This window comes from Numenius arquata, chromosome 6, assembly GCF_964106895.1.
Source record: "Numenius arquata chromosome 6, bNumArq3.hap1.1, whole genome shotgun sequence".
NCBI classification, from domain to species: domain Eukaryota; kingdom Metazoa; phylum Chordata; class Aves; order Charadriiformes; family Scolopacidae; genus Numenius; species Numenius arquata.
The window spans coordinates 18,624,994-18,642,174 of NC_133581.1; the positions used below are offsets into that span (position 1 = coordinate 18,624,994).

The window sequence follows — 17,181 nt, forward strand, 5'->3', positions numbered from 1 at the left end:
ACTCTCTAGATTCTTACTTACCCAAAGAAAAACCTTTTATTCCTAAGCTGTTTCTCTAACTTTTTTTTGAACAGTCATCGCCAGTCTGGTACTGTGCATCCTTAAAACAATTCCTTGCAAGTTTATGTTAGAGTTTGTTTGAAGTGGAGATTCTTAGTGATATGATTTATCACGCTCCTTTTTTATGTACTGGACGGCAATAATGTCATGTTACCATTTACAAGATCAGTTGTATTTTTAATAGTATTTCATACTAGCTCTGTAGTAAGCAAAGGAGTGTTCCTTCTTTGTGGAAGTCCCATGTGTTGTAGACTAGTGATTTCTGATCGAACCGGGAGATGTAATTTCTTCCCCAGTGTAAAAATGCTTTAATGTTAGAGGGGTAAAAAAGATCGTAAGTCAAAGCAAATGCATGCTATGTCATCTGCCGAATGGGGAAAAATATTTCATAGTGACTGTAAAGGGAATATCTCAATGTGTTACTTGGAAATATTTTAAAATAACTTTTGAATTCCATTTAAAGTTTCTTTTTTATTGTATAAATGTATTTATTTCTAAGTAAAGTTATTTTAAATAGATATGAGAGTTACATTGTAGAAGATACGCAAGTCTTTGCAACCTTCTACTGTTCATAATGGGGAGTCCATGAAATGGAAATACACAGAATCTACTCTGCTGGAGAGTGACACTAGGTGGATGTATTTGGTTCTCTGATTGAACCCCACTGTGCCAGTGCTGCAGAATGTACGACATTTGGGGTAGGGTTAGTGGCAGTGGCTGTTGGTTTTGAATGTGCTGTCCGGTTACCCTGTGATGTGCATACACAAAGTGAAGCCATCCCAAGCTTTCCCCTTGCTTTCTTTTCTCCCGACAGATAATTGTAGGAGTTCTTCTGCTCTACTACCTTCTTGGAATCAGTGCCTTAATTGGAGCAGCAGTAATCATAGTCCTTGCACCTGTTCAGTACTTTGTAGCAACAAAACTCTCACAGGCCCAGAGAAGCACATTGGTAAGTGTCTTCAAACTCATACATGATAGAAATACAACTTTTGGTAGTTATGCATTGGTCTGTGTTCAGAATTACAAAGCTAACCATGGACGTTGACCAGGAACTGATTCTCAAACATTTTGTAATGTTCAAGAATGTGAAAGCATAAGCAGTGAAAATGTAAGTTTGGGGAGTTACATTTTTCAACAAGTATGTGTTTCCCTAAAAGCAAAAAAACTTAAGGTCTTTCTAACTTGCAAATGTAAATGGTAAGCAATCTGACTGAAATGAATGAATCACACAGGGCAAGCTGTCCAAGGGGAAAGGAGGTAGGAATGCTGCATCCAAACTCAGACCCCAGATACGTCATAGATGTGGAAATCTATCATACTGATTTATTTAAATAACCTCTGGGCAGTCCTAACTCCCGCAGTATGCTTCTCAGCTGGGGACCTTAGAGGTCTGCTCAGTCACGAGCTGTTCCTTGATCCCTCACTTCGCTTGTCTATAATTTGAATTGCCTGCATCACTGCAGACAGAGTTACCTTGGTTCATAGGAATTACCGTGCCCAGCTTCTCTGACCCTTATCCCCACATTCAGTGACTGTTGCACTTCCAAGGAAGCCATACACCCAGACAGCTTCCTGAAATCTCTTCCACAAGTTATGGGTGGTAATGGGAGTTATTTGTGCACCTTTCTGTGTGAAAGTAAAGCCTTTGCATCAACAGTGTACACCCATCTAGAAAGGTAGACAGCTTTCATCCCCGTAGCATCCAAGCAGACAGTTAGCATCACCTAGGAATTCCTGCAGATAGGAGCAGCGTATTGTGTGCTAGAAATGTCTCGCAACCTAGTGTGGTACAAAGATCCTTTATCTAGCCTGAAAATTGGAAGCGGCATAACTTCCAGTGATGCTTTACTGGGAGTATAACTTTACCAGTGTATTATTGTGCCTGAACCAGCTGGCCCTGCTCAGAGTCAGGGTTCCCTACAGGATCACAGCTTCTTGCTAATGTGGCCTTGCTGCTTTGAAGCCTGCCATCGATGTTTTCACATCAGGAAACATGGCTGGGTAGAGTGGTGTGCACAGTCGTAACTTGTTTGTGCGTTCTGATCTCCTCTGTATGTTGTCAGTGTGCCTGTTGAAAATGTAGCTAGTGTGCTGGGCAGTAGAAGTCATGAGAGGCTGCCTTGCAAGCCATTGGAAGGCTGACAGAGGAGTAAAATTTTCAGAAAAAATTATATGATTTAGAAGTGCAAACCAACTGCCTGTTCACTTGAGCTCTAGGGAAACTCACCTTTGTGAAAAACAGTAACAAAACATTTAAATGGACAGAACCAGTAGAGTGTACCTGACTGATTATAAGGGGCTGCATAATTCTTTTGTGTGATCCTTATGCTTAGGGGACAGCTATTTTAATTATACTCTTTAAGTAAATATGCATGTAAATGTTGCAGGAGTACTCCAATGAGAGACTGAAGAAGACAAATGAGATGCTTCGAGGCATTAAGCTCCTTAAACTCTATGCTTGGGAACACATCTTTCACAGCAGCGTAGAGGAAACAAGACAAAAAGAAATGACTAGCCTCAAGTCTTTTGCCCTTTATACCTCCATATCCAGTAAGTCTCTTCTTTCATTCTAATCCACTGTTCAGCTGAAGTGCTACTGCATTATTAGCTACTAATGAGTTTACCATTTCTCTGTCGAGTTTGTTTCAGTTGCTTTAGGCTCTACTCCTCACTTTCCATTTAGTCAGACTTTCCATTTAATTCAGCAGAATTTTGCCTGTATGGGAAATATGCCTAAAAGAAAGTTAAGCATTAGCTTTTCTGGAGAAAAGCTTTTAAGGTACAAGCATTTTACAGGGTAGCTACCTTCAGCCAGCAATATTCCCCTCTATAATATAGCGTTCAGCTCTATAATACAGCATTCAGGAGGAAGCCTTTGTTCATGTTTCTTTTTCTTTTCCTCCTGCATTTTGCACAATACAGTGTATCGTTATATGTAACAGGAATTGCTTTTGCATTGAAGCTAGAACAGATGGTACTTATATTTCCTTATTCAAAGCTTGAATTATAAAAACAAGTGATTCTTCAGAACATTTCTATATCCTAAAAAGGTAAAATGTCATTCCATATGCAGATTCTTTTGTCTCATGTTATCTTTCAAGCTGCTTTAAGGCATTTATCATCCTTTCTAAAAAGACCTAGGGCTAATTGAACTCTGTATTTGAGGAGATCATATGCAACACCTGTATAATTGCTATTGTAATACTTTAGAAATTATTAGTAAAGTCATACTGAATAATGCTGTTCATATACTCTGTAGAGTTATTAATGAAATGGAAATTTTTAGTGAGAAGTATTGAAATGCCACTACAAATACCTTCTAGGCTAATAAGGAAGGCTGCTCCTTAGGAAAATAACTTCCAGTCTGATTAGTATTATTTGATTTTATTCACCCAAGAGACATGCAGCTGACTTCCTTCTCTGCCAAATGATCACAAAGGTAATGCACTCTGAGGGAAAGATCCTGATCCCACTGAATTTAACTGACATTAAGTTGAGGTTTTCATTGACTTCTGAGACCAGAATTTCTCTCTGGGGTTCCTGAGCTCTCTGTGCTTGGAGAATAGTTTCCATTTTGCCATAAAACAGAATTTACCTGGAGCAGATTGTGTAAATGGAAACTCCATCCTACACCCAGATCAACACAGTCGGGCAGCCTTTGTTTGCACTGTGGCACTTTGTTTGCAATGTGGCATTAAAATCTATTTATAGTCAGAGCCACAGGTTCAGCTGGAGGACTGAAGGAGCTGTGGAGGCTTATTTGATATTTAAATCCTCACAGTATCATTTGTAACAGCTACCAAAAAGCGTATTCATCCCAAGAGAACTGACTATTCTGTAAAGAAATAGTGACATAGTTTCACTAAAGAATAGTGACATAGAAATAGTTTCATAAATATGAAACCATATTACCAAAACCAATTCTAAATACATACTGATGCTTCTTTAAACACTTAATTTGCATTCTTGTTCATACTACACACGATATTTATGTATATGTAAGACACAGTAGGTCAGCTTCTCAGCTGGGATAAGCCAGTGCAGCTTTTTTATGTTGTTGTTGCATATCATTTTGGCTTATAAAGAGTTCCCATAGTTTCAGCCTAGGAGTTCCTTACACCCTCTGTCTTTAGCAGAAATTACATTGATCTTTGCAAACTTGCACTTTAGCAGACTACATAGGGAAAATAAATATAGGAGAATTTGCTGGTGTTCTCATCGTAAGTATAAATAGAATGACAGGCATAATCCGCAGAAAGTGTTTGTTAATATGATAGTGAACTTACGATTTCATTTTTTTAAGAAAAAAAGTTTAAAAGGCAGATGACAATGAAGATTTTATGGATTATTGATCAAGAGGAAGGGAGACACTTCCTAGAACAATAAGAAAGTAGAAATGAAATTAATTTTTTTATGTACTTTTTTTAATGTACAGTCTTGTATAGACTCTAGGATGCTTTTCTAAGTATACTTAGCTGTTAACATGAATGAAAGAATTGGCTGGAGCTACTTCTATTCATGAGGAATAGGTTTGCATTGGATTACAGAAAATATACCTACAAGTTTCAGGGCAGTGTTGGCTAGACCACAAGGAAATTCCATTTCAAGACCGCATGGAAATTGGATCTCATCTGCCTTGCCCATGTGTCTGGATCCAGTTTGTATGTATATGAAGTTGTTCATGTGTGTTAAAAGAGCTATTATAGATGTTAGCTCTTCCTATAATTTTAATGAAATGTACCCACCAGAATCAAAGCTGATAGTGACACCTTTGAGTATTGACAGTGAATTCTTTAACTGTACTAAAGAAGATTCCTATGTAATTTTTTTCATATTGATCGGTAAGATTATCCTATGTTCAGTTTTACAGGATTTAGTATACACAGAGAAAGGAAGGAATGGTTTTCCTATTTCTATGAGTTTTTACCTAATCTGTCAGATGCAAAGTAACTCCATGCTTTGTCACAGGAAAATAACAGTAGTTACTAACCTAAAATATTAAAAAATGACTGAAAACATTTTTCCCAGTTTTCTGTCTGCCTTTTTCTAGTAACAAAGTCATTTTCACTGAATCTAATTAAACCAAAATTCTTAGCTGTGAACAAAATTTATGCTAGAAAACTTTTTATTATTCTGGACATCTGCATAACTGAAAAAATAAAATAAAAAAAAACCAAAACAAAGCAACCAAACTCCCAAATTCCAGTGGCTCTATAAGCCCTTATTTGTTTTCTTGAAAGAAGATGTTTGAAATGAAGTCCTTGTATGTACTTGTGATCTCACAGAATAACAAAATTCAGATTAATTTATTGGGAGCCACCAAGTGACTCTAGCTGCCTTAACTGCAGCAGGCTTTGCCAACTCTACAGTATATTTAATCTGTCCAAGTTTGTATTTGACAGGTATGATCTCATACTGTACACAGCAGAAAAGCAGGACCTCTCTCTGAGAAGTTCATCAGCTTTGCTAGATTCTCTCATCAGATTCATTCATAAAAGTAAACTCGTGCTGTAGCAGTTTCAAGGGCAAATTGGAAATGCAAGGATGGGATAGAACTAAGTAGTCCATAGTCACAGGCAGCAAGCTTCGCTTCTTGTTCAAAAATTCTATGCTGTCGCTACCTCAAGTTTATACAAAGTGTAAAAACTGGGCAGAAAGTAGAATCATTAGGAGAAACAAGAGTCTGAACCGAAGCAGCTGCTTCGTATTCCAACACAGAGAAGAACATTTGCCCCTGAAAAATATTTTCTTTTCCTAGGGTGAGCAGTAAACTATGAATATGTATTAAAGCCTAAAAGTTTATCTTTCAAAGGCTAAGCTTTTATTTTGGAAACATACATACAAATATACCTATATTATTTTTTTTTCAAACACTCTCCTCTGTTAAGGAATTAGAGCTTCACGAAATAACACAGCTGTTTTATTTCTGCTTGAGTATAGAGTTTACAAGTATGTTACAGGATTCATCAAAGATCTTCTAAATGTAGGAAAAAGAAATGTCTGATGGTATGTTAAGTTTTTCAGGGGCTTTGTGCCCAGAAAAGAATGGCCCAACAGTCAACTACAAGTACTTGTGGGTCAAATGATGACACTCCACTTCAGATGAAGTAGCTGTGGAGTGCTTTTGCTGTACCTGGTAGGAAAAAAGATCAGGCATAATTTAAACAAAAAAGAAGTAGCTATCCTTTTTCTTTTTTGTTACATGTGTACTGATATTTTAATTCTATTTTAGCCATAGATTCTCTATTCTTTCTCTCTATTGTTTACTTCATGAAATAAAATTGAGTGAAGGTCAAGATGAAAAGGTGATGATTAAATTATATTCTCAGGTTGCAATCAGAGGGAACAGATGTGTGGGGTCAGATAGTAGCTCTGGTTCTGATTCAGGCTCCCAGATGGATAACAGGTTCTTATTGCATTCTTAACCAGTATTCCTGCCTGATATAAAGAGATCCCTATACGGAAATGGTATTTACTTGTTTCTCCCCATCCGTCTGTTTAGTAACCTCTGAATGCTGTAGTTGCTATAGTGAGGGAATCCAGGGCATCAAGACAGAAACTGTTCGAGGTCAGGGAGGAAACTGGTTCATTGTTTGCTTTTTAATAACTCAAGGCCTAGCTGAAAACAAAGCTCTACCACATTTATGTACCATTAGAACCTGTATAGAGCTCCTGAGGACATTCACAAAGTAGCCAAGCCTGACAAAGCAAGAGTAATTATGAGTAAATTCTCCATAAGAGTAAACTAAGTCAACAATTATAAAGTGCAGGGTTGCCAATCTTTCCTTACTCTTTGAGCTGCATCCTGAAACCTGAGGGGACCATGGAGCCCTGCACTTCAGAAGTGGTGCCCCAGAAGTATGTCACAACTTGATGTATGTACCAGTGGCTCTCCCAGGAGGTCCTGTCGCTGGGCTGCAGGAGGCAGTCCCAGTGCTCCGACCTGAGCAGCCTCTGCTGGATCTCCTTTCCTCTCATGGTCAGGTATTCAAGTCACTCGCCAGACCTTGTACCAGCTCAGCTTTTCTGTCTGTTGTGAGATGGATGGAGACCCGCAGCGTCCCTCTCCTGAACTGTGTCTGAGCTGATAGAAGCTCAAAACCAGTTGATTAGTCATCTGCGTTAGGGTACATAGCTGGGTTCTGTCTGTTCTGATGGCGTGAAGGGAAGTAAACTGTAGGCATTTTAAAACAATGTACTGATCTGTGTAGATACTTTTGCATTTTTCCTATCTTAAGCGTAGAAAATACCATTGTAAACCAGTGCTAGTAGTATTTTAACATTTAGCATGTCTGACTGAAAATTGTTTCTAAATGTTCCTACATGTTTTCCTTCACAGTCTTTATGAATGCAGCAATACCAATTGCAGCTGTACTTATAGTAAGTATGGACTTTTTTAAGTAGTGTTAATTACAACTGCATTTTCAAGTGTAAGTGATGTGGAAATGAGGAAGGAGAAGGACAGGCTGCAAACCTGCCACACATTTGCAGTTTCTCTGGGAGAGAATGGAAAATGCCTACTTGTCGTCTGTGACTAGAAGCAGCCACGAGTACGCCGCACTTCCCCAAACTGTTAAGGGAAAGATTCTGTTAAGATTCTGTAAATGAATGCTTATGAAATATGAAGTCTTTGTGCATTTCCTTCTTTATGACAAAACACTGATGATGATGTCTGTATCTTTGTAGACATTTGTGGTCCATGCTCATCTGACAAGAAAAGCTGACTTCTCCCCATCTGTGGCATTTGCCTCCATCTCCCTGTTTCATATTCTTGTGTCCCCGTTGTTCCTGCTCTCCAGTGTGGTTAGATCCACTGTCAAAGCATTAGTAAGGTGAGAACTGTGAAATTAATATCTTTGCTGCCACCTCTCTGACTTTTGAGAATGTGTCTATTTCTCATATTCCAAATGTAAATTTAGAAGTAGTGTCATGATTATTTATCTGTAGTTGTTGTAAATTGCTTCCTAACTTTTTACCTGGCATGGTTCCCTTAGTTGTACCATGTGGGACATGTTCTTTGCTGATACAGTTGTCACAACCAATATTTTGTGGTCCACAGCGAGTACTTCATTGTGTAGAATGAGTTGAGCTATATTGGTACTGCATGCAACATATATGTGGTAACAAGAAAGGAAGTCAAAACTTACCGATGATTTAGTTTCATAAATCACCTAAAGGTTTCCCTCCATCAAGCATGTAGAAGGGAAAAAGGTAATCACAGAAGCACATGTGTTTCACCATGAATCACTTGGGCTGTGCTTGTCCTCCACCCCTCTGCCTGAGAGGTTGCCTGTTGGTGGAGAGACTTAAACAAATAAACAAACAAACTCCATCAAAATCACTGTTAAGTGTGGGAGTAAGTTAATGACTAAATGGCTAGTTCAGACTTGATGAATTTTTACTTTCTTATGAATGTGTTAGTCTGAGTATTCAAAAACTGAAATAACAACCAGTAGAACCGCTGTTTCATTGTGAGTTTCACTTTGGGTATCAACAGATTTGTGTAAAAAACTCTTTAATGCTTTTCACGTGTGGTGTGACTCTACCTGACTGATAGGGGAGGAAGAGAGAGTTTGGGCTTCTTACTTTATTAGAACTTTTTGACCTCCAATTGCTGTCTTAAGAGCTTGTCTGAACCATGGGACAGATACTGGATGCCAGCCCTGGCTTAATTGCCTTTGTGTCGCTTTGGAGATGGCAAGGAGACTGCAGCAGGAGGCTGAGGTTGCCCTCACTGTTTCAATATTCCCTGACAGTGCAAAGTCACAGCTATGTCCTCCCTCCTAACAAGTGTGAAATCTGAGAGTGTCAGTGGCTCATGATGAAATGTTTTGCAGCCGCTCTGGTTGTCCCTAGAGTTATGGCAAATTGTTATGCTAAGACTGCAGCCAGCAAAGTATCTGGGGGCCCACACTGGCACTGGTAATGGACATTTATTTTGACTTGTCTAAGATTTCTTTGTAAATGATTTGTGTGCCTGTTAATGCTGCCTGAACAATTCTAAAGCAATCTGTATCAACCAAGTATTAATTATTGCTAGCCGGGAGTTGTTCATGAGTTGTTCTGTAGATATTTTCATGTTAGCAGGCTATGGCCCTGCAATTTGTAGCGCAGACAGGAATCTCCTGGTGCAAACTCTGTAACAAAGTTGACATGACCCTGGTTTTCCTGGCTATCTTTACTGCAGTAACCCAGGTTGTGTTCCAGAATGCGTTGCTCCATAGTGCTGCTGGTGTTACTCAAAGTGTGTCTTCTGAGTGCGCCATCCTCCAGTGCAGTATTTTGGAAGCATGTGCCAGATATTTTCAACCCATGCAAATACATGCTTGCTTAAATAGTTTAGTAAATGTGAAAAAGCAGACAGCTATTAAACACTGTGTTTGTGCCATCTGAGCACAATTAATGTTTACTTTCTATAACTGTGTTCTTGCTGTTACACTTTTCTGCTAAGTAGCTGATCAGTAAAATCAGGTAGAGGTAACCTAACTTGATAAAGTTGTACTTCAGTTTTCTTTAGGCTGAGATATTCTAATTGATTTAGCCTATGTACGAGACAGCTGCTGTAGAGACAGAAAGGAACTGTCCCAGCGAAGGTGATCCAGCAGTGAAACCAGCACGTAAAGGATACTAAGCGGGTGTTACTAGCTCTGCATCTCAGGCACTTCACAACCCCTGCTCTGTTAATATTGGTTACAGTCTCTGATGCCAGATGCTATTAAGGACCATAATCTCCACAAATAGACTTGTCAATATCTTTTATCATTACACATGTGCCCAACTGCAAAGCATCCTTATGGATTATCATTGACACTGTCAGAACAACCGTGTGATCATTGCAATGATAAAACAGATTTAAAGCTTCTGCTCCACATAGGGCCCCTGCAACTTTCCAAGTTCTGGGGCCAAGATGTTTGCTTCTGAGAGGGGAATCTGTTGAAAACTTTTAGGAAGGTGAGAAACTCTGTTATGTCTTTGAAAAGTTTTTTTCAAGAGTGTTTGTGCCATTGAAAATTAATACTAAGCAGCCAGTTGATGTACTTCTTAAATGTGAGGTCTTCAAGGACAAAGGTACAGTGTACAATTTTCTGTCAGCAAAGGTCCAGTAGCAAGAGTGGCATTATGTATCTTACTGGGTTTAATATGAAACCGCTTTTTCAATCAGCTGTGCAAATAACCATGTTTTAATCAATATGTCTGTTCTGTGGCTTAAAAATAAGTTCCTCCTTGGAGATATTGGAATACTAGTGAAATTGCAATGTCAGTTAGAGCTCTGCAGAGAATGTTGGGATTTTTTTTATTATTTAAGAGTGTAAAATGGTGTGGCATACCGAAATATGAGTTTCTGCCTCTAACGAAAGATTTTCTCACAGCTATACTGATTTTCCTCAGTAATTGCCACTTGAGCAGCAATTCCACCATTAAGCAGAGCATTGGGTAAAAGACTTGCAGAGACAAGTCTTGGCACTTAGAGTACAGCCACCTTGATACATAACCAGAGAGCAGAGAGCAAAAATCAAACTATTGAATGGCTTAAAACGGTCTTGTTTGGGTATGCGTGGTCCAAGAATATGTTTGCTGTCTTCTTTGCCTACCCCTCTAGACCCTGGAACAGGTACACAGGGGACTTTTCTATCTGCTCTTGATACCTTCAGAGCAATTATTCAAATATCAGTGTAATTTTCCTATAGAGAATGTAAGCACAGCTGCATACCAACTTCATATAGGCAGCATCTAAAACATCATTTGGTCCATTTAAAGACATTTAAAATGTTCTTTTAAATATCTGCTTCACTGAACAAAAAAGGTAAGATCATTCCTAGCCGTGTTTCCCAGAGCTTTGTGCAAATACATACCAGTATCTCTAGTGATGGGGCTTCTAATTACTTCCTTTGATATAATAGACCTTCCCATTAAGAAATTTTGGTCCTGCTTTGAGCCTGAATTAGTTATACTTCTCTTTCCCCATCCCAAATAGTTAGTCTCTCCCTTTTCACTTGCTTAGATTGTAGTACCTACTCTAGCTAAATTCACCCCAGTGTATACCTTAGAATCATAGAATGCTTAGAGTTGGAAGGGACCTTAAAGATCGTTGAGTTCCAACCCCCCTGCCATGGGCAGGGACACCTCCCACTAGACCAGGTTGCTCAAAGCCCCGTCCAGCCTGGCCTTAAACACTTCCAGGGATGGGGCATCCACAGCTTCTCTGGGCAACATGTTCCGGTGTCTCACCACCCTCACAGTAAAGAATTTCTTTCTAGTATATAATCTAAATCTCCCCTTTTTCAATTTAAAACCATTACCCTTCATCCTGTCGCTACACTTCCTGACAAAGAGTCCCTCGGCAGCTCTCCTGTAGGCTCCCTTCAGATATTGGAAGGCCGCCATAAAGTTTCCCCGGGGCCTTCTCTTCTCCAGGCTCGACAACCCCAGCTCTCCCATCCTGTCTTCATAGGAGGGGTGCTCCAGCCCTCTGATCATTTTAGTGGCCCTCCGCTGGACCCTTTCCAACAGGTTCATGTCCTTCCTGTGTTGAGGACTCCAGAGCTGGACACAGTACTCCAGGTGGGGTCTCACGAGAGCAGAGTAGAGGGGTAGAATCACCTCCTGTGACCTGCTGGCCTCACTTCTTTTGATGAAGCCCAGCATGTGGTTGGCATTCTGGGCTGCCATCATAGTCCTCAGCTGCCATGAGCAAGTGGGCAGGTTGACAGAAAAACTATAGAACCAGTTCTCTGCTAGGGAGTCCCCATGTCGCTTCGATCTCTACTTGCAGGACAGCTGCTAACTGTACAGGGAGTCTGCCTTAAGCAGTCCTCTACTGCCTTGGTCTGGGCACTGTTTTGGCACCAGCGCAGTATCTCATGAGGTCCTTAGAGGAAACTAAGTCTCTTTCTGAAGAAGAAATCCCTGGCAGTGGAATGCAAAATAAATGCTGGGGGTTTATATTTTTATTTTTTAAGATTTGCATAATGACATATTGCCACGTATCACTATGCTACAGTGGCATCATTCGACTGTTTCTCCCCAGTTAGCCTAAGGCTAAATATTGAAACCAATTTTTTCAGTGCTCATCCATAAATTTATTTTTAGGAACTTTATGCCTTCTGGCACTTTATCATTTTGGGACTGATAGTTAACTTATTTCCAGCTAATTGAGCCCCTTTGATGTTGAGTTCATGATTCAATCCACTTCCTTTACAAATTTCATTTGTGGTCCCTGTGAGTAAATTAGACATGGATTTTATAAAGTCAGGTACAGAGATAAAATTGATGGTCATGATCTGTTAAATGTCATAATAAAGGCACATTATCTCTTAGCTAATTAAATCTTAAACAGCTTGGGAAGATTTTATGGATTCTCCTTTGTTGCTGGTTGTCAGGATCCCTTTTATATCTCATCTGTTGAACACTGTTCTGTTAAGGTATATTCCTTTATCATGTTACCTCATACACTTTTTATTTCATCGTAGCTGGTTGAATTTAGCCCATGGTGTACAGATTTCATCAGATTCCTAGTGTTCATAAGAGTGTTCAGTGGAACTGACTCTGCAGCGCTTCAGTAACATGAACGACATTAACTCTACCTCAGCACGTGGCTTCAAAATGAGCTACTGTTGTAGCTGGTCTACATCCCACCAAATGCCTGAAAAAATCTTTTGTGTAATCTCTCTGGTAGAATCAGAAAACAAGACTTGAGAAGCACCTGCACAAACCTTTAAAATATCATAGCTGTTAATAGACAGCAGGGCAGGTTTTGCCAACTTCCTTGCAGTAACTTACAGTAATTACAGGCACATTTTCATGCGCCTGTAAACAAAATGAAAACAAACCAAGACAGTGGTTGAAATACTAAAAGGGATGCTCTGTAATAAACATTGCAGAGAACAAAAGTTTTGCCTCCCAGGTTGAGGTGTAATTCCATTTTTTCCCTTTCAGTGTGCAGAAACTGAGTGAATTCCTGTCAAGTGAAGAAATTGGAGAAGAGCATGATAAATCTTCAGAGATAAGAAGTGCAGATCATCACAGCAAATACCAGGCAGTGGTGAGTAATGATGTTTAATTGCAGGTGAAGTGGCTGGAATAATTTGAACCCAGAATATTTTTTATACTTTTCCGTTTCCTACTGATTGTTTCTTGCAATTGCAAAAGCTCTTTTTAATACCCTGAACTGCATAGGTCATAATATGGCTGGTTATGCTTAGGATGTTTTGCTGGTACTGCCACCAATTACTGCATATTTCTGTCTTTCTGATTTTGCACAGCCACTGAAGGTTGTTAACCGCAAGAGGCCTGCCAGGGAGGACTGGAAAAATTACAGCTCTCACATGAGAAGACCCATTAACATCACAGAAGCAGATGATTTTTGTGTAAAGGTGATACGAAGGTCACTCTAATAACACTTACTATAGCTCACTAATAGTCACTTTTGTATTCCAATGGCGGTTTCAAATTCAAGAACCAGCATTTGATGTGAACTGTCAGATACTTGTGCTGATGTCAGAGATTAACCTCCACCTTTCTTTTCTGTGTCCTCCATTCTAAGAATTGACTGATGACCTCTATGTTGTGATTAGCTGTGTATATCCCTGTAGATTTCACTCAGCAGTTTTCTGTCTGAGATGTTTAAGTCCTGTTCTCATTACAAAAATTTCCAACTTAGAACAGCCCGGGTGGGAAGGAACCTTGAAAGACCACCTGGTCCAACCTTTTGTGCATGCCAGACTCTTTCTTCCATTTCCAATGCTTGTACAGGAAAATGGTATGAAGAAAATTGAAAATAATTTTTTTAGACATTCCAAAAACAATCTTGTTATGGGTCTTCCTTTCCTTTTTTGGAATTCCTAGTAGCCTTTCAAGATGAAGTTAAAAACCAACCCTCAAAGAGCTAACTTCTTTGAAGAAAAATTAAAACTACCCATGCCACTTTGAAGACAGATACTCTTGATTTGCTATAGAAATGGCCAGAAGTAATAAATATGCTGGTGGTTGTTATAGTGATAACACTGTTTATGTAGTAAGTCTGTTACGATATTTGCATTTCTGGCACAAGAGAATGAATAATTCAGTTTCATGGGACTAAGTAGGACAACTGGTAGTGCTTTCAGGGTGGTTTTGTTTTTTTTTTAGAGGCTGTCATCTGACATGCTGCTTTGATGCAGGATTCTTCTTGAATAGACTTCCAAGAAAATAAGAGGAATATTTGAGAGAGGTATTTGGGTGGAGTGTTGGATGAAAAGACAGCCTGGAGTGACAACAAAGGAGTTTGTCACAAAGGAGAAGCAAGAGCAGCTACCTCTGTAAGGACAGTGTTTATAAGGTCTTGAATAGAAAGCCAGCACCAGCTATAATCTTTGGCTCCATCTGCTGACATCATTGTCACTGGCGGCACCTGGGTCAGGGAACTTCTGCAGTTGTTAAATACTGTCTGCCTGCAGCTCATTGCCCATGAAGGGGCATTTGTTGAGAGAGGATCCTCTGGCTGCCTTCAGTAATCTAGAGGGAGGAACACTGCACTTTCTTCTGCTCATTTTTCAGGTGGTTTCCCAAGATAAGAGTATCGCTTTTTTTTCTCCAGGGTAGGATAAAAGTGTCCCATTCCACTCTTCTCATGTCAACAGATGTTGTACCTTGTGTTGCTGAAAGGCTTTGAAGGCTTAAGTGGCTCTGAAAAAGTGAGAGAAGAGGTTCCTATATAAATGCAAGCCTTTTAAAACTGTCTCCTGTTTCTTATTTTTCACATTATCCGTGGAAATCTCCTCCATTTAAAGTCCCGCACAGGCTTTGTTTCCTGGTTTTAGTTGTTTTCAGTGAAAAGATTTCTGTAGCTAGCAGAGCTTAGGTTATCTGAGAATTATATCAGAAATTCAAAGGAAAATACTGTACTAGGCAGCAACAGCTGTGACCAAAGGTGATTCTGCTCCATACTCTGCTCTCGTGAGACCCCACCTGGAGTACTGCTTCTAGCTCTGGAGTCCTCAGCACAGGAAGGACATGGACCTCTTGGAACGGGTCCAGAGGAGAGCCACGAAGATGATTAGAGAGATGGAGCACCTCTCCTATGTAGACAGGCTGAGAGAGTTGGGGTTTGTTGAGCCTGGAGAAGAGAAGGCCCCGGGGAAACTTTATGGTGGCCTTCCAGTACCTGAAGGGGGCCCACAGGAGAAATGGGGAGGGACTGTTTGCAAGGGCATGTAGCGATAGGACGAGGGACAATGGTTTTAAACTAGAGCAGGGTAGGTTTAGATTAGACGTTAGGAAGAAGTTCTTGACAATGAGGGTGGTGAGACACTGGAACGGGTTGCCCAGAGAGGTGGTGGAGGCCCTATCCCCAGAGACACTCAAGATCAAGCTTGATGAGGCTCTGAGCAATCTGATCTAGTTAAAGATGTCCCTGCTTACTGCAGGGGGGTTGGACTAGATGACCTTTAAAGGTCCCTTCCAACCCAACATATTCTATGATCTAATTTCTGTGGAAAGTTCTGTAAATCTGCTTGGAATTTGGACCATGTAATTGCTGTATATGCTACAGTGTGTCTAGAGTGACATTCAGTGCTCTGCAGATAGCAAGCCGCGACCCTGTATATAATTTAACTGTGTTAGAATCATTTCTCTTATTTCATGTGCCCGCCTTACAAATAACAAAATAAAAGAAACCCTGAACAGCAACTTTTTTTTTTCCCAGGAATTTTCCATAATTTTCTAATTGTTGTGCTTGTTTAAGTTCAGAGATTCTTGCACATCAGAATATAGGCCTTTACAAAAACAGTCACTTGAAGATCTGTTTCCTGTATTGAGCAAAGGCTAACTCTGTTCCTATCCTTAGTGTAATGAAAACAGAAAAAGTGTCTCTGATGTTGAAAAAAGAAGTCACCTCTAAAGGTGGTTTTCTCTTTCTTATTTCTCTCCATCTTGGCATAGATCACAAATGGATTTTTCACTTGGACACCTGAAGGTCCTCCAGCATTGTCCAACATTGATATCCGAATCCCTCAAGGTACAAAATGACATCAGATATACAGAATAAGATGTTTTTCCTTGAGCATTTAGTAAATCAGAAGCTTATGTATGCCTTCCTCTCTCACAGGTCAACTAACAATGATTGTAGGACAGGTTGGCTGCGGTAAGTCATCTCTCTTGCTAGCCATACTTGGTGAGATGCAGAAGATATCTGGGAACATATTCTGGAGCAGGTAGTGCTATTTAAAAGTTGAATCTTGAGTTGAGTAGTATTGCAGAAAAAACCCCAAAATCTACCTAGGTACCTGTTTGTGGAGTTAGGGATTTTGTAGGTGTACAGTCAAGATAAAAACCTTACCCTAAGTGGCAGGGGAGCACATCAGAAAGAAACCCCAGCCAGGGTCAAACAAGCTGTCTATTCCATTAATAGGAATAGATAACCATACTTGAGCATTCTGCACTCCAGCAACATAACCTGAGTCAAATCGTAACTAATTTGGAATCAGAATTAATTAGTTTGAAGTGTTGTGCTGCTACAGAATGGCAGTTGCACTTTTAGGCCTGAGCTTATGTCTTTGAATGGAACTATAAAGAGGTACTGGCTCACTAGGAGTAGTCCCGGGCTGTGCTTTTAGATGTGTGCTTCATCCCAGCACTGGTCTAGTGCATGAGAAATTGAAGAGTTTTTTGTAAGTGGCGGTGACCTCAGGGTGCTCCCCCAGTAGATCCTGCCTGATTTGACAAAAGGGAGATATTCATGTCCTTCCCTTCTTTCCCAAGAGGACACAGCAGCTGCACTCTGCCAGCCAGTTATAGATTATACTTGCGTCTAACTTTTCTACTGGCCATAAAGGGAGGGAAAAAATGATGCCATACTCCAACAGCTGTACTGTTAGGGCTTGATGTCTTAGCCCTCAAGCTAAATGGCAGGTAGTATAATATATTGCAACTCCTCTATGTGGTTTCCCATAAATTACTGCCATCTCTAGTACACTGTCTGATCAATGAGTGTGAGCGTTTTTGGCTTGTTTATTTTACAGTACTAGACTTCCTAGCCGTACAGACTACACTTTGCCTTTTGGGATACAATTATTTGTAGGTAAAGCTTGACAAATTGTAGAAGAACCTAGAGAAACAATTAGTTTTCTTTCCAACTGATTGGGA

General features: G+C 39.9%; 1 protein-coding gene and 1 long non-coding RNA gene across 2 annotated transcripts in view; one reads left to right on the forward strand and one right to left on the reverse strand.

The window, feature by feature from the left end:
- ABCC8 (ATP binding cassette subfamily C member 8) overlaps window positions 1-17,181 on the forward strand; it is an 84,032-nt gene that overhangs the window by 29,482 nt on the left and 37,369 nt on the right. Inside the window, exons 9-16 of the mRNA XM_074149420.1 lie at window positions 875-1,009; window positions 2,448-2,610; window positions 7,400-7,440; window positions 7,747-7,892; window positions 12,997-13,102; window positions 13,323-13,433; window positions 15,979-16,054; window positions 16,145-16,250. Of these exons, the coding sequence (XP_074005521.1) occupies window positions 875-1,009; window positions 2,448-2,610; window positions 7,400-7,440; window positions 7,747-7,892; window positions 12,997-13,102; window positions 13,323-13,433; window positions 15,979-16,054; window positions 16,145-16,250 (884 nt within the window). The remainder of the gene's footprint in view (window positions 1-874; window positions 1,010-2,447; window positions 2,611-7,399; window positions 7,441-7,746; window positions 7,893-12,996; window positions 13,103-13,322; window positions 13,434-15,978; window positions 16,055-16,144; window positions 16,251-17,181) is intronic.
- The window catches only part of LOC141465786 (uncharacterized), a 63,629-nt gene that overhangs the window by 3,867 nt on the left and 42,581 nt on the right, over window positions 1-17,181 (reverse strand). The window contains exon 3 of the long non-coding RNA XR_012463284.1: window positions 8,208-8,365. This is a non-coding gene — a long non-coding RNA (uncharacterized lncRNA). The remainder of the gene's footprint in view (window positions 1-8,207; window positions 8,366-17,181) is intronic.